This window comes from Castor canadensis, chromosome 7, assembly GCF_047511655.1.
Source record: "Castor canadensis chromosome 7, mCasCan1.hap1v2, whole genome shotgun sequence".
Classification (NCBI taxonomy): Eukaryota; Metazoa; Chordata; class Mammalia; order Rodentia; family Castoridae; genus Castor; species Castor canadensis.
Genome location: NC_133392.1, coordinates 46,152,050 through 46,177,297, shown reverse-complemented (window position 1 = coordinate 46,177,297; position 25,248 = coordinate 46,152,050). Strand labels below are relative to the sequence as shown.

At 32.1% G+C, this 25,248-nt stretch overlaps 1 protein-coding gene across 7 annotated transcripts in view; it reads left to right on the top strand.

Moving 5' to 3' along the window:
- Pcdh15 (protocadherin related 15) overlaps positions 1 to 25,248 on the top strand; it is a 1,704,270-nt gene that overhangs the window by 1,320,721 nt on the left and 358,301 nt on the right. For all 7 annotated transcript variants that reach the window (XM_074078885.1, XM_074078880.1, XM_074078883.1 and 4 more), the window contains 2 exons: positions 10,250 to 10,362; positions 22,311 to 22,517. In XM_074078885.1, the coding sequence (XP_073934986.1) occupies positions 10,250 to 10,362; positions 22,311 to 22,517 (320 nt within the window). The remainder of the gene's footprint in view (positions 1 to 10,249; positions 10,363 to 22,310; positions 22,518 to 25,248) is intronic.

Genomic DNA, 25,248 nt, shown 5'->3' with positions numbered 1-25,248 from the left:
ATATATATTATATACTTAATTATAAATATTATTCTGCTAGTTGCTATTTTGTCCTATTGTTCAAGTAATTACAATTATATTTTAAATATTTTGGTAACTAAAATGTTGATTTCACAAATGGGTTAAGAATGTAGAAGTAAAGCCAGAAAACAGGTTCAAATTATTTTTTGAACCTTCATTAAATCTGTAAGTATTACTGACTGTAAGCATTGTTGTGGCCAAGTGTACAATAACACTAATTTTGGAGAAGTCACAGGAAGATGCAGATTTTAATACCTACTTTAACTCAAAGAGAGGAAGAAAATCTTCTGAGGCCTTAAATACCTTCTAGCATATAGATTGCAAAAATGCATTCTGATTGCATTTTTTTCTTTTGCTAAACAGGTGCTCTTACAATTTGAGTTACTCAGACAGCCCTTTTTTGGATTGGTTATTTTTCTAGATAAGATCTTGAGAAGTATTTGCTCAGGCTGGCTTGAACCACTATCCTCCTGATCTCTACTTCCCGAGCACCAAGGATTACAGGCATGAGCCACCAGCACCCAGACAAAGTCTTTTCCCTTTGTTTTATTTTCTTGATACTAGACAGTTTATGGCTGAATGCTTTTCCATAGTCTGCCCTCTCAAACACTGTACAATCTCACACATGACCCCTGACTTTCATTTCTCCATGATTTTTCATTCTTGAAGATATTGATTAGTAGAAGAGAATAGCAAGAGATTAGACGAAGTGTCTATCATATGGACTTGAAGCTAAAGATAAGTGCATACAAAATATGTGTTTGTTAAGACCTAATGAAAAAAAGTTAAAAGTATCAACACAATTTTTGCTATTGAATATCAGAGGAATGGAATCCTAATAGAACTGACTCCAAGATTCAGTAAGATAAGATAGAAAAAGCCCAGAGATTTGAAGATATTTTGGAGATAGCAGTATTTTTAGATGGGTTAATCTTTGCTGTAATGGAATGAATATCATATCTATGAATGAGATAAATTCTGTGAACATGAAGAGACCTTGAACTAAACACTTCTCTTCTTGGACAGTGATTTTATACTTCAGACTCTTTGTTTCTGCAAGGTCTCAAGATTCAAGGGTCACTAAAAGGTTTTCATAGAAAATTGGCTAAAGATAAATTACATATGATAGTTGCTTTTGTTCTAGGAAGGGAAATTGTGGGTGTATTCCTTAATAACATTTGGCTGGGACTTCCTAAATATCTAGAATAATACAATCACAAATTTTCTACAACCAGAAATTTCCATGTCTCCATGACAACCAGTGCACAGAATTCTTATATTTCTGTTTATGTCAAATTACTATTTGTATGGGAAGATTTTCATTCATGGTAGAGAAATAAAATTTGATCAGTAGTTCTCTATGTGCCATTTTGCTGTATATTGGAGGCATATTTACCAATATATTAATTATTAAAAATGCATACATTCTTGGCTGATATTCCATTGGTTAAAAACTAGACAAGGGGATTTATGTTCATATTAAAGAAAATTTTTGAAAGAACTGTGATTTCTTCCAGAGTTTAAGGAAATGTTTAATGTATAGTACAAATGGGAGTTTCAACAGCAGAGAATAAAGGAACTCTATACCAAAGATTGCTGTTGTACTGGTTTGGCTCCCACAACAACCATGAATTTTTCTTTTTTTTTTTTTCTTTAAATGAAAATTATTGGAAAAGCAACAGTTAATTACATATTTTAGGTCAAGCACCAGCACTTTATATAATCAGCTATATGTAAAGAGTCAGAAGTAATATGCTCATCAACGATGAATATAAACACTTTGACAATAATATGAAACACAAAAGCAAGTTGGTGGAGGAAGCAATTCAATGGAAAAGGTAATCTTTGCAACTGATGATGGTACAATAATTGTGGAAAAATTGAATTATCATATATTACCAAATAAGCCTTAATCCATAACTCAGAAGTTAGCTAGAAAGTCTTCATATCCCTAAATATCAGACCTAAAACTAGACGTCTTCTAAAAAACAATGAAGATGAAAATTTTTGTGCATTAGAAATGGAAACTTTCTTCAGTATAGCAAAATGTGAATATGTAAAAGAAACATTTGTAAAGTGACATTATCAAAGTAAAAATTCCTTTACTCTTCAACAGTCATTGATAATTAATTTAAAAGATAAGTGACAGACAGAAGGGCATATTGGAAAAATGCATCTTTAGCACAAGGTTTCTATTAGGAATATATAAAGGCACAATTTAATAAGAATTAGGCAACTCAATTATCAAGTGGAAAAAAAAGTTTTAACAAATTCTCTCATAGAAAACATGTAACCTTAAAGTAAATATAGGAAAAGTTCTTCCATTTAGTTTGCCTTTCAGGAAAGGCAAATAAAAACCTCAATGACTATTACTATCCACCCATTAGAAAAGCTAATACGAAGACTGACCCAGAGTTGGTGAGGATGTGGAGAATTTGGAACTCTCATGCTCTGTTAATGGGAATGCAGAAAGTACCGCCACATGAGAAAATAGGTTAGAAGTTTTTAAAGAAGTTTATTATTCAATATGGAAAATATAACTTTTGATACAACCACTTGGACAAATGTCTAATGAGCATAGAGTGAGCTGAATAATCCACTCTCCAAATAGGCATGCTGTATAGTTCCATTTAAATGCAGTCTCAAAACTATGGCCAGATTACAGTGGCTCACGCTTGTAATCTTAGCTATTCAGGGAGGCAGAGATCAGGAGGATCTCAGTTGGAAGCTAGCACAACAAAAAGTTCACCAAGACCTTATCTCAAAAATACCCAACACACAAAAGAGATGGTGGAATGGTTCAAGATGTATGCCCTGATTTCAAACCCCATCATCACCGAATATATATATGAAGTATAGCAACAGTATGAGAGTAATTTCAGGGTGGCAAAAAAGAGACTTTGATTATACAACCATTCTCTATTCTGACTGTGGTAGTGTTTATACAAACGTGTATTTGTGAGTATGTGTGGCGTATGCATATATATATAAATTTTCATATACATATGAAAATACTTCTATATTTTCATTATATTTTTAAAATTATACAAAATAAATTTTTATGTAATGTATTAAATTTGATCATTTATTAAATTAGAGCCAGATCCCTATACAGTAGAGATATAATAAGACAATAAGCCTGGCGTGGTGGTCCATAACTGTAATCCCACCATTTAGGAAGCTGAGACAGATAGATAAGGAGTTTGAAGATAGCTTCACACACATAGCAAGTACAGGCCATCCTGGATTACCTAGTGATACACTGTCTCAAAAACAAAAAAGAGAGAGAAAAGAAAAAGTTCAGACATGAAACCTATCATTCATAGAACTGAGCTATCCCATTCCTAGATACTTGCCTAAGAGAAATGAAATCAAATAACTCATTCATATATGTATACAAGAATATTCATAGAGGCTTGATTTATAACTGCATGCTACTCAAACCCCCATGAGCATATGAATAGATAAAGAAATTTTGGTATAGCAATACAATAAACAATAATCAGGCAATAAAAAGTAATGAACTATTGATGCACAAAACAATATGAATCTCAAAATCATGAGATAAGTGAAAGATTTCAGACACCTACTCCAAAAAAAAAAAAATACTGAATTCCTTTACTATACTTTTCTACAAAATACAAATGTGTCTATATTCAAAGAAAGTGCTCAGGGTGGGAGATTTGGATGGAGAAAGAAGAGATAACAGAGCCAGGAGCAAATTTTGAACAAGGATGGATAGACAGATTACCTGAATTGTGGTAATATTGTCCCAAGCAACACAAAGTTGCACATTTAAATGTGTGAAGTTATATTTCAACTTATAGAAGATATGTAATGTCCACAATTATAACATTTTACTGAGGAATTTGTTGAGGTTGTTATTTCCTCCAAAAAACCATAAAAATGAAAATGAAGAATTTTACTAATGTACATGGTATACAGATTTTGGCTACCACTAGTTTTGGTGATTACAAAAAAGTTATAATTTGTTTGCCAGACTTGTGACCCTCGTCTATACTCCTGGCTACTTGAGAGTCAGATATCAGAAGGATCAAAGTCCAAGAGCTACATCCAGACAAAAACACAAGACTGGTTCATGTACTGTGTGCACATGTATGTAAATGGAAAAATGATACCTGTTGAAACTATTCCAGGAATGGGGGAGGAAGGAGAATGATGGAGCTGGTGAATTCAAGTACCATGTACTTGGTATATTGTAACAGCTTTTGTAAATAATGCAATGTACCCCCACCCAGCACACAATAAGAAAAGAAACATAAAAAAATTAAAACAAAAATGTGTGGTGCCTTGGTTCATGTAGTAAAGCACTTGCCTAGCAAGTGAAAGGCCCTAAATTCAAACACTAGTGCCACCAAAAAATAAAGATTATAACTCAGAAATACACTATTTCACTGTTTATAATTTTGGTGGCCTACAATTATACATCTAAATTTGGGCAATCAAAGCTGCTTTTACTGAAGTTTCAGGTAACTGTAAAAAATTATGTATTGCCAGGCACTGGTGGTTCACATCTAAAATTCTAGGCTCTTGGGAAGCTGAAATTGGGAATAGCTAGGTTCAAAGCCAGCCCAGGTAAAACTGTTCAGAAACCAATAGCTAGACATAGTGAAACACATCTGGTATTCCAAGCTCTGACCTAAAGCGTAGAATAGGAAGATTGGAGTCCAGGACTGCCTGGGAAAAATCAAGACCCTACTCTAAAATAAGCAGAGCAGAAATAAGTAGAGGTTTGGCTCAAATGGTAGAGTGCCTACCTAGCCAAGTAATACAAAGCCCTGAGTTTAAATCCAGGTACTGCCAAAAGCATGTGAAAAGAATGCACAAATATTAAATGTTCTCAGTCTCACTAGAAAAATATTATATCTTTATGTAACATAGAAAATTAAATTGCAGTACACTTTACTTATGTGCAAGTAAACCTACTTTTAAATTGTTCATTACACTTTTGTTGTATCAACATTTTATATAATGAGTTCCAAAAATCAATCTTTAAGAGAAGGCAATATAGCTCATCTAATTCATTGTGCACAAACTATACTGCACAATAGGAAAGGCTCTGGAATTAGGAACCTGATCTTTGTGTCCAGTCATTTACTAGCTATGAAATTTCATAACATTTTACTTGGGTGTCAGTTTCTTTATACAAATAACACCTGTCCCATAGGGTTGTTTTGACACTTACATGAAGTAATGCATTTATCTATAAAGAAATTACAATGTTTTCCCCAGTGTAACTCCAGAGTTAACTGTTAATAAGTGTTACTATCTGGGAGGAAAAAGCCATTTCCCCAGATCAGCTGCCATTGTTCAATTAGGTTCAGTCATTTTGTCTTATCCTTCTACAAACCTTGTTGTGTTCTACTCTGATGAAAGCTATGGTAAGACCACCAAAGGCAGCCCTAAGTTATATTGTCACTTTTTTTTTTACTTTCATTAGAAATACAGAATAAAGAAGAAGAAGAAAAAAAGTCACAATTTAGTATTGTTAGTTTCAAGAATTATTAACATTTGGTAAAGTTTTTTTATATCTGTATCTGTATCTCCTGTCACAGTATTTTGACAAAAAAACCCAGATATAAATGTGTACAAAATAACTCTATTTAAAAGATTGCTGTACTCTCATATCACAGATAAAACATTGAACAATCATTCTTTAACATCATCAAATACCCACTGAGTTTTTATTTTCACTTTTCATAAATGTTATTTTTTGCAATTTCTTTTTCTTTTATTTTACAGACACAGTCAGTAGAACTAGAATTCATATAATAGTCACACATTATTCTATGTGTCACTTTAGTTCTATACTGGTACTCTTTCTATTAGTATTTCTTTTCCCTGTGATGTGTTTATTGACAAAATCCGTTTATTTCATGGAATTTCCTATAAACTGTGCTCTCCTTGGAATAATTTAATTTGTGGTTCTGTCCCTTAAATTTCCCATAAACAAATAAAGGTTTCTGTTTGTTTGTTTTTCTCTCTCAAAGCTATTTCATAGATGCTATATGGACTTTTGGAGTGCCATTACAAAACATTGGAGACTACATAGTTAAAACAACAGAAATTTGTTTTCTTACAGTTTTAGAGCCTAGAAAATCAAGATCCAGGGATTGGTTATTTTTGGTTTCTGGTGAGGGTTCTCTTTGTGGCATGTAAAAACATCCATTTTCCTGCTGTGTACTTACTTCTTCTGTGTATATTTGGAAAGAGAGAAAGAGAGAGAGACAGACAGAGACAGAGACAAAATGTGCAGATTATCTAGGACCCACTCATGCAACCTCATTTAACCTTCATTACCACTTCAAAAAGCCTTATTTTTATACATAGTCATATTAAGAGTGAGAACTTCAATTATATGGACTGGGTGGAGAGACAACTAAGTCCAAAATGAATTAATTCTATGAGGAGTCAAATATTTCTGCCTTTTTTCTGGTTCTAACATTGGTTAATGCTCAAAGTTGTGACACTTTAATATGCTAGTGGTTGTAAAATGGTGACACTAATTTTATGATCCCTTTTTCATTAGTAGCTAGAATATGTTCATAAAGAGAAATTTCCTTCAATTATTTATTCAGTGTCAGTTTTCATTTTTCTGTTTTTAAAATGGTTTCCAAACATTCTCCAAAGTGATCTATAAGGTGCTCATGTTTTTAACATTATTAATTTGCAAATTTAAACATATTTGATGTTTAAATCATTGAAGATATTATTCTTATTGTGGGTCAATTTTTCCAATCTATAGCTAGAGAAAATCTTTTGTTGTTGGTTCTTGAAATCTTGTGAAACCAGTTTAGTAGTCCAGATAACTTTCTGCTATCTGGTGTGACAAAGTGTTTCACAGTTATCTTAATTTTCTGTCCTGGATCTGAAATCAAGGATGTCTTCCAGAAATCTAATTACTATCAGTGACAAATAGTATTTTAAGGCCACAATCTAAGTTGATCATTATTTTTAATTCCTTGTTTCAGAGTTAAAAGTTATGTCATACATGCATTGTTTCTCAAGATAAGCTACAAATTGAGTTTAAACTTACACTATCAATTCAAGGTCAAAACTGTAGAAGTTTTATTTAACTTCATTAATCTTTTTTAAATTAATTTATTCATATGTGGATACACTGTTTGGGTAATTCCTACCTCCTGTTCCTACCCCCTTCCCCTCCTCCCCAGCCCCCTCGCTTCCAGGCAGAAGCTGTTCTGCCCTTATCTCTAATTTTGTTGAAGAGAAGACATAGCATTAATCTTTTGTTCCTACCAATTTTCAATATTGGGAATGATAAAATTAAAATAGTACAAAGTTATTAATTTAATTTATTGTAAAACATTCTCACAGCCATCTTAGACTAAGAACATCAACACCATCACCAACAATGATTAGACAATGTAGACAATTTAATGTTTTTAATAATTTATCTTATACTGAAACTGAATTATGCTAGAGATGCAATGTCAAATTAATGTGATTTAAAGTTATCTGGGATAGTTCTTTTCTTATTTAGACTTATTTATTTTATCTTTGAGATGTCATTAAATTTATTTTATAATAACTATAGCATTTATATGGATCCCAAATGTAAAACAGTAATATAGTTTTTATGAAGTCTAGTTTCAATGCCTACCCCATACACTTATTTCCTCTTTCTCTCTTTCCCATGTAGCACTGATTTTGAATCTTGTGATTTATCTTAGTTTTTTAAATATCTGCACATTCCCTTTCCAATATGTGTTTATTCTCTTTTTAAAATTTACTATACTTCCACGTGTCATGTTGTACCCCTGCAATCCCAGCCCTTAGGAAGCTTGAGGTAGAAGGATCTCCAATTCATCCCAGGCTGGGGTACATAGTGAGATGCCATCTCAAATTAAAAATAAAAATAAAAACAGGGGATGGAATGTAGTTTATTAGTGAAGTGCTTTTGGTGCATGAACAAAACTTTGGGTTTGATCCCTAGCATTTAAAGAAAAAAAAAAAAAAAGACAGCAGCTACCATACTAATAGGTCATTTTTTTCCAAATTCTAAATTAATATATCTGAAAAAAAAACCTCTATGATAATAGGTAAAGATAGTTACACTTCATTTTTATATAGGAATTATTATACATTAAAAGATATACCACCATTTATTCTATACTATTGATACAGATTTAGATAGTTATGTGGTTTTTGCTATAACCTGACAATATCATTACAGTAGGTTTTCTGAGTCAGAAGTAAGCAATAGGCTGGGGTTTGTAGCTCAGGGGCAAAGCATCAATCATAAGCTAGGCCTTGGGTTCCATCTGCAGTACTGCAAAAGAAAATAATGTAAACATTGGTACGATTTTGACAGATTTTTGCTAAATTCTCTTTCACAGGTTTTATAGCACTCCTTTAATAATACCATACCTACCCAAACCTGCCTTCTTTCTTGCATGCTCATCAGTAAAGTATGTTTTCTAGCTAGCACTACTGCTAGTCTACAATATGAGAAATGAAATCTCAGTGCAGTTTTAATTTGTATTTTTGTACTTCAGCATTTAGAGGAGCATCATTGTATTGACAAAAGTCATTTGCCCTTCTCCTTCTATAAACTCTCTGTCCATACTGTAGTGCCAGCTATTTTAAATGCATTGTTGTGCCTATCACTTACATAATTTTAAAATCTCTCTCTCCCTCTGTGTATATGTGTATATATATATAAAATATATATATAATATACTTTCATATATTAGGAATATGAACCTGTTGTCATTGATATAAATTGGAAATATCTTCCCAGTTTGTCACATGATTTTACCCTGTTTATGTGTCATGCAATGGAATTCTGTAGCATAGTTGAAGTTTTAAAAATTTTTTCTTTGGTAATACTGGGGTTGGAACTCAGAGCTTCATGCTTGCTAGGAGGCACTCTTAGCATAATTGAATTTATCTCACTTTTTCTTTATTGCCTTCTGACTTTCAGTTGTAGTTCTAAAAGATTTGCTACTCTCACATTAGAGTAAAATTTATGAATATTTTCATCAATTATGTATTATTATATGTAATAATATATTCTTTAATTTTATATTCTATATTGTCTTATTTTTACATATAATTATCTACTCCACTTGAGATTTTCTATGTAATATCATACGAAGAATGAAAGCAATTCTGATTTTTTTTTTTTAACTTTCCTGGTGAGAGAGAGAATTCTTTTATCATGGGTTAAATTTCATCTATTATTTTTACTACTTCCACATTTCCAATTCTATTTTAATGGCATTATTTTGTTCCTGTTTTTCTGTGGCTTTCCATAATGTCCACTAGGGTTTTCCTCTTTGTCTCAGAGTTGAGACAAAAGAGTAATGCAGTAAGTGTATTTTTGGACATGAATGCAAATATTTAAGTGTAAGCTCTATCTCATACTACCTCTTTGACTTGAATAAGTTCTTTCATGTCTTAAATCACCCAAGTCCTCATCTATGAAGTGTAAATAAATCACAAGGGTATTGATGTGTGCTTACATATGTAATCATTAATAAGATTTGATTTGAGTTCTATGATTTGATTCTCCTTTCTGCCTTTTTTCCTTGGGGAAAAAGAGTATTACACATAGAGGAAATTAATATATGTTAAGGAAATTTTTGTGAGAAGACATTCATTATAAGTTACTATAATGCTTGCATTTAAGAAATAGACTCACCCCAAATATTAAGAATATCATGAAGACTATATTTTAATTTACTCTGGTTGGCATAATTAGCTGAATACTTATCTTCAAAAAAATCTTCCCAGATGGAACAGAATATGCTCATATTACTTTCTAGGCATCTTGATATTTAGTTTAAATTGCTAGTCATTATTTATTGTAAGATACAGTGAAAAACCATCCAAGCTATGATTAAGATTTATATACAATTAAAACCCAATTTTACAAACCAAAATTTGCTTTTCCTCCACTTAATGTCTCTTTTTTAAGTGATGAGATTTCAAATTAATTAAAGAGCTCTCTTAATCAAAAAGACTTCAGAAAATCATACTTACAAATATTTTCTGTTCTCTTATTTAGAAACTAATTAATTATATACTACATTTGTGTCTGTTTCCCTAGACTGCATAATTTTGAAACTTAATTTACTAATAAAGTTGTAATTCTGTTGCTTAGTTAATGAAGGGAAATAGATAAAGCAGATACACATATTGCTTTTTGTTCTCAATTATGTGCTGAAATCCCAATGTCTTTCAGGAACTCCTGAGGATTACCCGCGATTTTTCCATATGCATCCTCGAACTGCAGAACTTAGTCTTCTGGAGCCAGTAAACAGAGACTTTCATCAAAAATTTGATTTGGTTATTAAGGTAAATTAAACTAATATCTCATTTCCTTGTATTTATGAAATTCTAATGAATGAAATATATAGATGATTTGTAGGCACATTTATGTTTTAAAATTAAAAATAATGTGAACAGAAATTGAATTATTGTGTATAAAGTAAGTTCAGTTTTCATACACTGTATTTTTTCTCTAAGATAAGTTTTAATAGCATTATACAATAAAATGTAAAATACATTCATATTTAATAAATGTCCTAGAAAATTGTATAAAGTCCTATATAACTTAATATATCTTCAAATATTTTTGTTTTTCCTAAAAGGAATTAGCTTTTGACCACAAAAGGATGAATAGGAGTAGCTGTAAATTTTTCTTGATTTATACTAGTTAATAATGTATTCTTTTAAAAATACTGCTCCTTTTTCTAATGCAAAAATGAAAAGTTATGTTTCTTCAGAGATTTTTTTTTTAAATAGATGACTCATCATTATCTTTATACTGGAATGATCTTAGACCTGAAGAAAATTTCAAATTGAGGATAATCTGTTTGACATTGTAATTGAGATTTAGCAATATATAGTATACTAAAATGAAATCATGTAGTAGATATTCTTCCCATTTATTGTAGTGGATTGCATTGAGAAGGTGAGACTTACATTGGGTATTGAAAGGAAAAGAGCAATTTGCCAATAGTGTTGGTGACTGAAATAAGGGTATTAAAGAAAGACAACAGAATAAATCCAATATATATCATATGACTTTTTTATATCTATGTATGTGAGTTAGTTAGCTATTGAAATACAGACTTGTGGTATTTTCCTTACTTGTTTGAAATTTAAAATTAGTAAAGAAAAAGACATAAAGTAACAAAACTTTCTGAGGATATATATTATGTAGGCTATTTTCTGTACATTTTTCATTGGATTGTTGACCTGACCTTAGGAAAGTATACTCATTTGTACAAAGTGTAAAAAGTAAAGCTCGGGGTAAGTTATTATTTCAGAGATACATGAGTAATAAAAGACAGAATTGAAATTTGGCCTTAGTTTCATTTAAGCTGAAACCATGCCCATCTCTTCATAGAATATGCAGTGCCTTAACATGGTTATCTTGTTTCACTATCTGTAATCTCAACTTCAAATAATATTATGTACATCAACATTTAATTTTAGCTCAAATTAGGAGGTATCTTCTCAGCATTATAGCATATGTGCTGGAACTTCTGTTTATAGAGTAGTTCTTTGTCTTGAAGATAGTCTAACACATCAAGTGCTAACAGGAAAACACTTGGAAAGAGCAAACAGAACACAGAAGGGAACATTCAGATTTATCTGAGGATTGAGGGAAGATAGTGTAAAGATTACCCCAAGTTGAATATTGCTTGATGAAAAGAGTTTGGGCAGAGAAAGAATTGGGAAATGTGAGTGAACATAAGGAAGAACAGAAATAAAAGCTTAGGAACTTAAAGGTAGCAGACTATAAGCAGTTAACAGGGAAAGGAGGTATACAGCCAAACCAAGGGGAATGCCTTCTAGATAGAGGAAGTTTCCTTAGATTTGTTTTGGCTAGGGATTGGGAGGCTTTTGGTAAAGAAGCACTACTGTTACCATCTATATAAAGTGGCTGTATATGAGATTCATCATCTTGCATTAACTATTTCATTTCAGTTTTCATGGGACTATATAAAAGTGAAAAATTAATATTGCCTTCTGTTATCTACCTGGGCTTCATGCTGTTGCTATCCTTGGGAGTTAAGAAAGTTGCCAAAGCAGTTTCAAAAGAGGTTCATTTGAAACAAAAAATCGATTATTTTCCTTTACTATCAAAGTCAGCTGTCCTGACACACTTGAGTACAATAAGAGTCTAACAATTATAGAAAAAAAAATCAATTAGAAGTTCCCACAAATAATTTCTTAAAATGTTTTAATAACATTTTATATTAATATAAGTTTTTACAGATGTTACTAGACTCAAACTGCTGTGTTTTATGTGCAGAAAGGGGATAATAAACACAGGTATCAAATTGTAAGAATAATAATGTGCTACCTGCCTGAATAATAGCTGTGAATTGTGGCATTGTTCAGGGATCCATTGAAATGCTTGCTGCAATCTGGGAATTCTCTATAGTCAGTTTTTGAACTTCTTCCTTTTTTCTTATTTTAATGATGTTTTGTTTTTCACTGACTATGAAAGTTTTTATTGGACTTTATCCAAATATCTATTTTGGAAGTTGAGAAAAGTAAAATAAAATGACGTATCTTCTCCTAGTCTTTGAAAAAGAATTCTTCCTTAAAAGATACATATGTATTTAACGGCTGATGAGTGTCATGAATTAGAGATTTATCATCCTCAGTTTTTACTGTTTTTGCCAGTGATTAACCAGCATTCTGACAAGTAAAAATATAAAGGTGAAATTAGGAAGACAAAGTGTGACAGTTGATAAATTGTAGCATATTAAAGAATTAAAACGTGTCCAATTGAAAGAGAAAAAAGATACTCTACTACTCTACTTCAACACACTTCCCTAACATTTAATAAATATCTGTAATTTCAAGATATTTTAGAATGTGATACCCATTGTGAAAAAAAAAATCATACATTGGGTTTTCTCAGGACAGTTCATATTTATGGCCTATTATCCTTGAGCAATTACTTACAGCACTCTTTCAGTATCAAAAATGTCCCTGATGGATGATAAAGTTACGTAACTATGACTGGCCATGGTGGTGCACACCTGTGAGTCCAGCTACCTGCGAGGCAGAGGTAGGAGAACTGCTGCTTAAGACTGGCCCTGGACAAAAAGCAGGAGATATTAACTAAAAAATTAACTAAAGCAAAAAGGGCTGGAAATGTGGTTCAAGTGGTAGAATGTCTTCCTTGCAAGCATAAAGCCCTGAGTTCAAATTCCAGTATAGGAAAAAGAAAAATGTATGTTATTACTATACATAACGTTACATAAAGTAATTAATAATGCCTAAGAGGTAAAACTATGCAAACACAGTTAAGAAGCTAGATGATAGTGAATTTAATTCTTGTATAGAACATCTATAACAAAGCACAGAAATTTCACTTTATTGTAGGTGCAGTATTTTAAAAGTATTATTTGCTAATATATTTATACTCCAGGAATCTAATGGAAAGGTACTATCCTTTAGTAATTAAAACAGATTAAATGAGTAAATTATTAATAATTCAATGACTCAGGTTTTTAAAGAACGAATACATTTTTATCTAAATGCATTTGATTTAAAAACTTTGACAAAACTTTGATTAAGCAAAGGTCACAATGAAATCAAAGACATCATTATACTAGTTTCTTGATTTTCATTTTGCTACTCAATAACTTATTTATAGATTACCAGACTGTCTTTTAACTTCTTCCAAATCATAGGCATATTATATCATATTTATTTAGCTTTATCCTAAGCACTCACCAGTTACCTTGCACACTTTGACTGCCAGCTGCAGTGAATCACTTACAGTGTCCTAAACCCATCATTTTATGTCTAGTCTCCCAGGATTTGCAATGCTCTCCCTTTTCTTTTATTACTTCTGCCTTTTCAGGTTCTTGGTCTAATTCACAATGATGCTTCTATTCTTGGCTAAGACACCTTCTCTGGAAAGGCGCATTGCATGGATGCCTCTATTTGTAGCCTGTTTGCCCCACAGTGGCCCTGATCACTCCATATTGAATGCCTTTTAATTTTCTGTTGATCTTGACAGAAGGTAATTGGCATACATTTCTTTTCATTGTACCCAGTGCCTAGCCCTATCTATTTACAATACATAGAAATTGCTCAATAAGTATTTGAGGTGATTGTTTTCTTTTTGACACAGGAAATGGTGAGTAATAGCTACAGCTTCACTGTACATAAATGAATGATTTAAAATGTATGGATTGGCATGCTTTTTATCTTGCATCTCTGTCAAGTCAGAAAGATACAATGAAATTTTGAAACAAATTAAATCCTTGCACAAAAATGTTAGATTTATGTTAAGTAATGGTTTTAACTATTTATGGTTGCATCAAAAGAGCTACATTTCTTCTAAAGAAAAAATACATTTTGATATAGGAAATGAGCCAGGGAGTTGAAAGTAGTGAGATTGAGTATTAGTGTCAATATACCAGTTCTACTAGCAAGTGCTTAGTGATAGTAGTTTGAGAGTTACATCTGAGTAATGACTGAGATGTAAGAAAACAGCTGCTGTAATTCTTGGCCTTACATGAATCTCTATTGTCACAACTCCAGAAAATGTGTAGCCTCTACAATAATTATGGTCAATTACATTTTGTTTTCCAGGGATTTGATGGAATTTCTGGGTTCAGTATATTTACATGATATGGCTTTTGACAATTTTCAATTTTCCAAATCCTTTGTGAATGTTTTTTGGGTGCTTGGCTTTTGTCTTGGTGTTGAGACAGAAATACATAAAGGTTCTGCCTCAAGGCCATCACAAATATAGATATGCTTTAAGATATAGTTTCCTTTTGATGTCTACAACATTTTTCCAGTTACAACTGTTCTTAACTTGTATGATTTTGTTAAATTAAAATGTGGCAAACTGTATAGATCCTTTAAAATTTTTAATCCTTCAACTCTTGATTCTCCTTTCTATTAATATTGTAATAGGCCAGTCACCCAAGCTAGGTGTTCCCATTTTCTCACAGGTCTTTATTCTCATATGTCCCCACCTAGTCACTTATAAAAGCCTATCCAGATACTTCTTGAATTTCTTTTGCATATTTCCCCAGATTTCCCATTCAGTACAGTTGTCCAATCTGCATCTCATACAAGCTGTCTTTCAAACATTAGCTTTTTATCTTCTGTCTTTTCCATCTTCTCACATTGCCAATAGAGAATAATTAAAACTACAAAATATCTCCTGCTGCTGCATATTACCTCCACTCCACAATTTGCCCCATGTGAATTTCCAATGGAGACTTTGTGGAGTTGAAAGATCACGGGTGTCTAGGTGAAGAAGCATGTCACAGAACATCAGTCATCCATTTCCAAAATAAAGAGGATGAAATCTCCCATGAGTGAAAGAACTATAGAATTCATTTAATCTTCTAAGAAGATTATGGGAAATTTATTTTTTTCCCTCTTTACTGCATGTATTATAAGTTTTTTAAAAGGAGAGAATTAAAAAGGCAAGATGAACAGCAGGAACATTCCCTTTGGGAGAGGTTATGCAAGAGCCACCAATGACTCAGGTTTAGGACAAATCACAAGAACATCAGGGCACTTTTGCCTAGCTACAGGAAGCAAGACACATGTTATGGTTAGCATAAGTTCACACCTCTGGAAACACTCTAGCTATATACTCCTAGTCAGTTCTTAGAGATTCTTCTTGAAAGAGTGAAATATGTACACATTACTTTCTACTCAGTCAGTAAGTTTAGACTATTATAACAAAGTCCCATAGCCCAACTGACTTATAAACTGCAGAAACTAATTTCTTGGTGTTCTGGAAGCTGACAATCTGAAATCAGATGTGGTCCCTCTTCTGGGTTGCAGATTGCCAACCTCTCCTATATATATTTTTACATGGTAGAAAGAAGGTAAAAGAGCAATCTAAGATGTCTTTTAGAAAAGCACCAACCCCATTCAAAGTATTCCATTCTCATAACCTAATCACCTCACAAAACCTCCTCCTGTTAATATCATCACATCAGATGTTAGGATTTCAAAAGATGAATTCTGACGGGGACAAACATTTAGGCCACTGCACATCACATCTTAGTTCAGCAGGTTAGTAATGATAAGTTTATGTTCCCTGCCCCAATAGCAAAGTCACTAAAAAGAAGTGAAAACTATACATTTTTGAGAAAAATCATTCTACAGAATTTCAGGTATGAGTTACTAGTAATGAAATAGAAGTACTTTCATGGATTTCTAAATAAACACTATCTTTTGTGTACTCCATTGACTTATTTGATACAGTGGAAAGTGTTCATGTTATCTTTATTCTGTTTTCCTTTTTTAACTTAGTAGATTATATTATTTTTGTTTTTTTAACAATAGCACTCTGTCCATTTATTTCCTCCTGATATATTTCTAAAAATTATCCATGATAAGCTAAATTACTTGACTCTTACATCAATTAAGGGAATTAATATAAAAGGAAAGGATATATACGGTACCTTGTTGTCTTTACCATTATTCATCCAGTAGGGTTAGTTAGAACAGAAATAGAATGTAGCAAATGAATGTAGTAGCTGTCTAAGTATGCAAGCTGAAAAAAGACACAGAGAGGTAATATTTTACTTGGTCTTTTTTCTTCTGCACAAATTGACCTGCAACTGCTAAGAAAAAGGTAGGCAATTTATCCAGTCTCATCACAGTACCTTGATTTTGGCAAGGACTTTCTGTCTTGCAAAGGTCACTGTAAGAACACAAGAGCAAGTCCACATCTTGTAAAATGCTCAAGTGAAAGCCACTATATGAGCATCCCTTGATGAGACTTCCTACTTACAGACATAAATTTCCCCATCCTCCCCACGATTGTGCCCAATAGCCTTTTCCACAGGCATATTGACTATTGCATAGAAACACTAAACTGAAAGTACAGAAATGTGTAGCTAAATAGGTCTGCTTGTTATTTTTTTCATAAACACCTGGATACACAGAGAAATATAAACTTTACCCTTACTACTTTCCAGGCTCTGAAAAATAATTCATTTTGAGATCAGTATTTTCTATGTTCCTGATTTTTAAAAAATTGATATAATTCAAGATGGATCATTTTCATTTGGTCAATTCACTGAAAGCACTTTGCTCAGGAGAAGAGAAAAGTGGGAATGGAATCAGAACCCAAATAGGACAAGGTGATTTTACTGCATGGGAGGCAAAGTGTAAGGAAGTTACCAGGAGTTAGAAGAAAGTAGTTACTTCAATATCTTCATAATTTTGTCTCTGTTTGGCCTTACTATTTACTACTAAGATGAATCACATGTTAAAAATGGCAGCCAAACAGTTTGACATACCTGTGATTAGTAAGAGTTTTCTGAAGCTGTGGTCTTCCCAAGAGTGACTGGGTTTTTGTTTTTCACATTATTGAAAATTGCTATAGTCATTCTCATGTCTGTTATATCACAAACTCTAAACAAAAAAGAAAACATTTTTATCCTTGTAAGTTGCCCAAGAGCTTTAGAACTTATGTTTTCATTGTAATAAATTATAAAAAGAATGTGCATATTTTTACTTGAAGTGTAAACAATGTTTATTTCATTTGATTAAAAATAGTCCCTCATTGCAAAATGTCAATCTTATTTTGATGTCATATTTCTAAGAGCTTTCTGCCTATATACTACTCAGTGAGGATGTCTTTTCTTTTTTATCAAGCAAAAATGTATTTGCTTCCTATTAAAAAAGTGGTATTTTATGATATTTATGACCTTATAAACAAATAATTTTATTACATATGGCACAGTTCTTAATTCATTTAATAAATCATTGTATAGCTTTGTAAGTTTTTAAATATTTTAAGTAACTTACTATCAGCCTTTAATTTTTAGAGTATCAAAGTTTAGTTAAAGGAAGTTTTATAGGTTTTTAAGTCAGTATAATTTTATGAGGAGTTAAGAAGTAATAGAATTTTTTTTTTAATTATTAAGCAGTTGATGATATTTATATGATCTTTGACCAAGGAAGCATAGGTTTGCCACAGGCTATCTCTTCTTAAGACTTTATATAAGAAAAATATATGTACATAGAAAAAAAGAAAATGTAACCTTTTGGTCATTGTTGGAGATTTGGCCCCAGAGACATCATAGAACTTCAATGAGCTGGGCAGTTTCCTACAGAGAGTTTCATTATATAAACGATTTTCCTCTCCTTTATTTCCAACTTCCAAGTCAAAATCAAACTGGAGACTTTGGTTAAAGTGAAAAAGAGTAATAATCACTTACAAAAAAAGGCATGAGCAGAATTAGTCTAAACTACTCACCCTAAAACTTTTTTCTTTTCTTTTTTTTTTTTGTAGTATAACAACAACCTGCAAGCCTGTATGAGACAGACTAAAATGACAGATCCAGTTGTTTCTAAAAGACTTTGGTTTGGTCATATCAGGATAATGTGATATGCTTGTGTTTGAAAGACAGATTTTGATCTCAATCCATTGAATTCAGATATCCATGTGACTTTTCAAGACACTAAACTTAGACAGGAAACCATATATTAAAATCACTTAAGAACTTAGGAAGACAGATAAAATTGAAATAGTAATTGAGGAATAAAACATATCATACATCATGACTGAGCCCTAACGATTACCTCTGATGGTTTTAAAGCAGCAGTGAAGAAGCAAGGTTGTGGAAATAAAAGTGTTTGAAGCATTTTAGTGGAAAAACACAAAAGGCTGAGTCTACATTTGGAGGGTGTTGGCCTTTAATACATTCCCATGAAGAACAATTACCTGCAATATTGAATTTTAATACTGTTTTTTTCAGCAATATTAAAAGTATTTCATGATTACTGGAGCTTGCTTTATTAACTATGCCATTCAGACTGAGTGGCTACATACTTGTTCACTCTAGTGGAGGAGAGATAGCTAGTCTATGTACACTTTTGTGGGAAGTTCAGAGTCTGTATTTTCACAAACAATTTGATTCAAATCCTATAATACAGAAAAATATTGATTTAGATGTTTTCACAAACTGAAGGTAATTCAAGAATTGGCATGTACACGTAAGAAAAAAAAGAACTACAAATATCATAATGCTTGCTTCACTCCATTCTTGTCACAGCTCCCCCAACGGAAGCAACACACTCAGCACTAACTCCCACTAACAGAGTAGATTTGTTTTTGTTTCTTTTTATGGTGGAATAATTTTATAACTGAATCAAAATTTCATAATTTTAATCAGAATGTTAAGCGTTTTATGTATCCTTTCCTACTCCTCCTTCTCTTCTTTCTCCTTCTCCTCTGCTTCCTCTTCCCCCTTCTCCTCTTCTTGTTCTTCTTCTGAAATTTTATCAACAGGAAGTTGAGGTTCCATATTAAAGTTCTTTCCTATTATAAAACATCTCAACAAGAATAAACAATCTTTGTACAAGGAAATTTTGAAGACTATTATCAACATTTTATTTCAAACTAAATGTAGAAGAAATGAAAATAAGGAAATAAAGGGATATGAATAAGCATTTAGTAACTAGGTGTATCTGCCTGTTTTTCAGAGCCAGCTTTCTATGAAGTTAAGCATGTAGCTTGAGAATTGCTTTGGAAAATAAGAATTGCTTTGAGAGAATGCTTTGAAAAATTACATCCTTTGTATATTGAAAGTTTCAATGTGCAAGAGTTTAGCAAGGGCATGGTATCCACGAAGAGGACAAGCAGAAATTTCAATTACACAGTAGCATTATTTCTTACTTTGAAGGGTCACTGACAATATGCACATACTACAGTTCAGAATGTTTTCAGTGTTTGCTTTCAGTGTACATTCTGCTGTGTATTTCAGTGTATTTCTCTCACTGGGTATGAAAACTCTTCTATAGATCAATTTACCTTCTTTCTAATAGCCTCTCAAACTGATGTTCCATTAATATAAGACATTTTTTTCATTGCAACTTCTGTTATGGAATAGATTTTGGCATAGTAAGTTTATTTAATATGTATTGTCAATTGAGAAGATAAAAACTAAAATTATTCTTTTAAAAAATTGGTATTAACTTTTTCCATATCAACATAAGCAAGAGTTTTTTCCCTCTAAACTATTTTAAATAACAACATTGAGCATGACATTTTCATGCAAGGATTTTTTAAAGTCTCTTTCAATGTTTTGACCTCCAAAGTAACTAAGCAATGTGGTTTTTGTATGTCTGCATTTTTGGCTCATTTTACTTTGATCCTATTTCTGAAAATGGGATTCATGCCCAGAATTTCTACAAACAAAACCTGGCTTTTAAATAAAAATTTCAACTTGTAACCAAAGCCTGTATAGAAAGAATTAAGGTTATTTGATGAGATTAAATGATTTTTAAAACACCATCTTGTCTCCCTTGCCGTTTTTTTATACTCCTCATGTCATTCACTACTGATTGCAGTGGAAAAGCGTAAGTTAGATTTTTGAGAACATTAAATCAATAACATAGAAGAAAAGATGGGATAAGAGTTTTGATGTATGAACATACTAAAAAGAAAAGTGTAAGAGTATTAATTTGTTTTAAGTTCTACATCTTCACTCTTACTGGATAGAAGTATTTATGTTAATGCTATTTTGTAAACTAATTCATCCATTGATCTTACTTTTAGATATTCATTTGCATTCTCACAATTTGAGAAACTTGGAAAATTTAGCTGTATAGCTTCATACACATCAGGTCTAAATCTTGGCTCAAGATCTGTCTGCCTCTTGCATGTTGTGTGACATTGACCACAAAACTCATCCTTCTTGATTTCCACCAGTATAAAAGTCTATGTTTTCACATCTACAGAGGCAAAATGGAACAAGGATTAATGCTGCAGGTTGTGGAGACAGATTACTAATTACCAATTTGAAACATTTCAAATAGGACAAAACAGAAGAAGCATCCAAAAATTTTAGAAATTACTGCAACAAATTAATGCTAGGATAGTAATGGACAGAGCTTCGTATGTCATTTTTAACAACATGAGGAAAATAAGAATTAGATTATTCTAAAGGATGTAATTGAGTTTTATTTGATTTTTCATTGAATTACTTTGTTTTCATCATGAAAATAATATTTTTCCTGGCTTCACAGATGGTAGTAAAATTTAATGACATGATCTGACTCTACAAGCCTCTTTCTTTATTATACAATTATGACTTTTTTTTCCTTATCACCACCTATAAATTGCATATTTGTGTGGGGAAGGAGACAGTATAAAATTTGTGACATTATAGAGTATTGTTAGTATATCCTGGGCATGACATAATAGTAGTGGAATAATTTAGATGAGAGAGAGAAAGAGAGAGAGAGAGAGAGGGATCAATTGAGGGACACTGTAATGACTTGTATGTTTGAACAGCTCAGTACCCACAAGATCATTAAAAGTTGTTGAGTTGTAGCCCTGTAGAGATCAATCAATTTCACTTAGTGAAAGATGATGTTTTCTACTCATGCATATATTCCTTTTCCTGTCAGCTGTCTCCAGAGACCTGACATATGTCACAGAGAGAACTTCTAGAAGAACATCCTTGACTTAGCACAAAAAATAACAACTGCCAGTGCAGAGATCTTCTCTGTACTGATGATCTCAATAATATACAGGTCACAGGTACAGAAAGATGCAGACTTCCAGAGAAGGTCACATACTGTTCAGTGTCATTCACTTTAGTGCAGAGCAGAGCTCAAAAATATTTTGTGACAAGGACCACTTTGATAGTTAAAATGTGTAAAAAAAAAAGAGATAATATTATAAAACTAATATAACAAAACAGAGATATAAAGTATTAAATATTATATAAGTTGATTTTTCTGTGTTATACAACCTATCACATGATAAGCCCTGACACCTAATACTATTACCTTGAAGGTTAGGATTTCAATATATGAATTTTGGGCATACACAAACATTGAGAGTGTAACAGATAAATTATTAGTAAGCAATGAGAAGAAATTCAAAATTCAAGAAGTGTATATGGGTTATAAGTCTTTTTTTCTTCTCTTTTATTTAAATATTTTAACAGCAATACAATTGCCTTTACTTCTTAGATTTCTGTCCAATTATGTTTAAATACAATTATCTCTTCTCTGTATATACTGATAATTGCAATAATTCATTGCAGTGATTTAAAAAAATATTTTCTGGATTTGAAGATAGCAAAGCAAGAAATTAAGCCTCTCTAGATTTCCATGTCATCATTTATGTTTTCTAACAGTTCTTTAAAGCATTTCTTCTTTCTGTAATGATACTAGTTTAAAAGAGTCCATACATTCAGCATTAAAAGTTTCACCCCAAAAGGATATCATAACACAATTTTTAAACTATTTTTATTTTCCATTTTTAGGCTGAACAGGACAATGGCCACCCTCTTCCTGCCTTTGCCAGTCTACACATTGAAATACTGGATGAAAACAATCAGAGCCCCTATTTCACAATGTCCAGTTATCAAGGTTATATCCTGGAATCTGCCCCAGTTGGAGCAACCATTTCTGATAGTCTAAATTTAACCACTCCTCTAAGAATTATAGCTCTAGACAAAGACATAGAAGATGTAAGTTAAATATATACTTTGTTTTTATTTTGTTAATATAGCTCTTATATATGTGTTAATAGTAAATAGTATAACATATTGCTGAAGGAACTATGAACAGAAAATAAAATCATACTAAAAAAATTGGGTTTCTAATTTAATTCTATATTAATATATTTTAGAGTATATTTGAATTCAGTGAGTGTTCTTTTTCATTTTAAAACTGTTCAGTATATGGAGAAAATTAATGTTTCACTTAGGGTTTTCTAAATTACTAGGGAAATCTTTTGTATTAAAATATATTTTGAAAATGATTTTATATAATCACTGGCAGGGAAAAAAGTAATGCCATAACAAAATAACATAACAATCATGAAAGCAACCTAAAGTGTGATCTTGGGAATTTTTGCCAAATTTGATGGTACATTGTTAAAAAAAACCAAAAACAAGCATGTTCTGTCAGTGGCTATTGATGCTTCTGCTATTCCACTCCGCACATGGTTGTTCTTTGGTATTGTGGTACTGATCCTATCTTTATGATGGAAATTAATCCATGCTGGGCTATTCAGAATAATTTATCTCCTTGGGGAGAGTGATTTTATATTAATACAGGGCAGAAAATCAATACCAAGAATTCCAGAGTACCACAGGAATTTATGGGAGTATGTAGGAACTGAAAGGCTTTGGCATCATGTATTAAGATGGAAATGAATCTGACATCTTTGTAGTTGAATGGGTTTGCTGACATCATGTATAAAGGACATTATCAGTGGGAGAGAATGAAGCCTAGGAGAAACATACAAAAAGTCCTATTGATTTATGAGGTCCCAAAGATTTCCCTTCCATTCTGTGAAATACCACATTTCCCATCTGTATAGCTAAGTTATATGTTTATATATGCATACAATACAGTTTTTGCTATGCTACTTATAACTGAAAAAATCCTGACAGTGATTTCTCCCCCTTCAGCCTCACTGAAAGACCTCCTGGGATGAAGCAAATGTTCAGCAGCTATGCTGACCAATATGGTAGCCACTGGCCATTTGTGACTTTTGAGTATTTTACATCTAACTAGATGGAAGTGATAACTCTTAAATTTTGTTTAATTTTAATGAATGAATGTAAATTACCCCATTCAACTAACTTGACAGCAGAATTTTGGAATATCCCTGTAAATCTTATCATCATGTCAGTATATTAAGAAGACATTTTCAGATTTGTTTATTTATTTATTTGTGTGTATGTGAACCCCAGCAGAGATGACTATGGTAGGCACTTTTTCCTTGCTAAATGTTTTATTTTATTCTTTATATCTCTTTATCATTCTTTTCTTCTTCCATCCTTTTCTTGGCCTTTTTATTCTCTCCCACGTTCTAATCTCTTCTGGAATCATAAGTTTTTAACAAGAATTTATTGAGTTCTTAGTATGTGACAAACAGTATAGTAAATATTTCATTTTTCATTAATATCTTTAAATATCACAGCAAATATTATAAGTGCAATTTCTTATATTACAAAAGAGGATTCCAAAGTAATTTAAAATACCTCAGTATGGTTGCAGAATTATTAGGTGGACATGGACCAATGTCTATGGAAAATAAAGTCCTTGATGTTGAGCATAAATCTATATAATCTCTATCCATTCTGTATATGTTGGCTATAGTCTGATTACAATGCTACCTTGTTAGTGGTTTAGGCTTTCTTCCTACAAAAAGTACATATACATATAATAATTTTGTGCGCTAATTTCAGAGTATTTGGGGCCCCTGAATGTTTAATGGGTTTCATGAATCCTGAGGGAAAAAGTCTTCAGTTATTCAATCATCATTTGAAAACTCTCAAAGAAAGACGAAGTGTGGTTCAAGTGGTAGCGTGCTTGTCTAGCAAAGCACAAAGTTTTGAGCTCAAACCTGGGTACCAGAAAAAGAAAGGAAGGAAGGAAGGAAGGAGAAAGGTAATTGAAAGGAAAGAAGGAAGGAAATAAAAAAGAGAAGGGAAGGGAAGGAAGGGAAAAAGGAAAGGAAAAAGAAAAGGAAAAAGGAAAGGAAAGAACACCAAAAGTATCCTAATAAGTTTTATTCAGATTGAGAAAAGTTTATACTAATTTAGGTCATGCATTTATGGAAATGAAGGTTAAAAAAAACTATCCTAAAACCATGCAGTTTTAATTATTATACAAACAACAATATTTGTGTATTTATATTTGCTCAATATATTATTTAATGATTACACACCTATGGTTGCTTGTATGTATACCTACCTGACTATATTTTCTCTTCACTTAAAAATTATGAGTATGAAAATTGTGTTCCAAGGAATTTTGTGAAAAAAATGCATAGATCTAACAAAATATTATTGAAACAATGATGAGAGCTCCTGGGTGTAAAACCTTTGGAAACAGTACTAGAATTTAGTTCTTCTAGATTTACAATGCAGTTAGTCTATTATGTTCTCTAAGATGTTTCCAAGGTGTGAGTCCTTAGTAGTGTTACCCTTTAGATTAGCTCTGGGTCTGGAACTTAGTTCTATCATATAATAGCTGTGCAACATAAGGAGCTTTATGGTTAACAGGTACCCCTCTTGTCCAATCACCTGTATGGTAGTGATCATTGCTGTCTTGGCCTGCTCCTCAGTTGTGGCTGATGGGAACGGGCTTGAGAGAAAATTTTCCTTAAAAGTATCTTTGGGACTGTCATATTCACTATGTTTTGCAAAAGATCAAATAATTAAGTAATATATGTCTGATAATTTG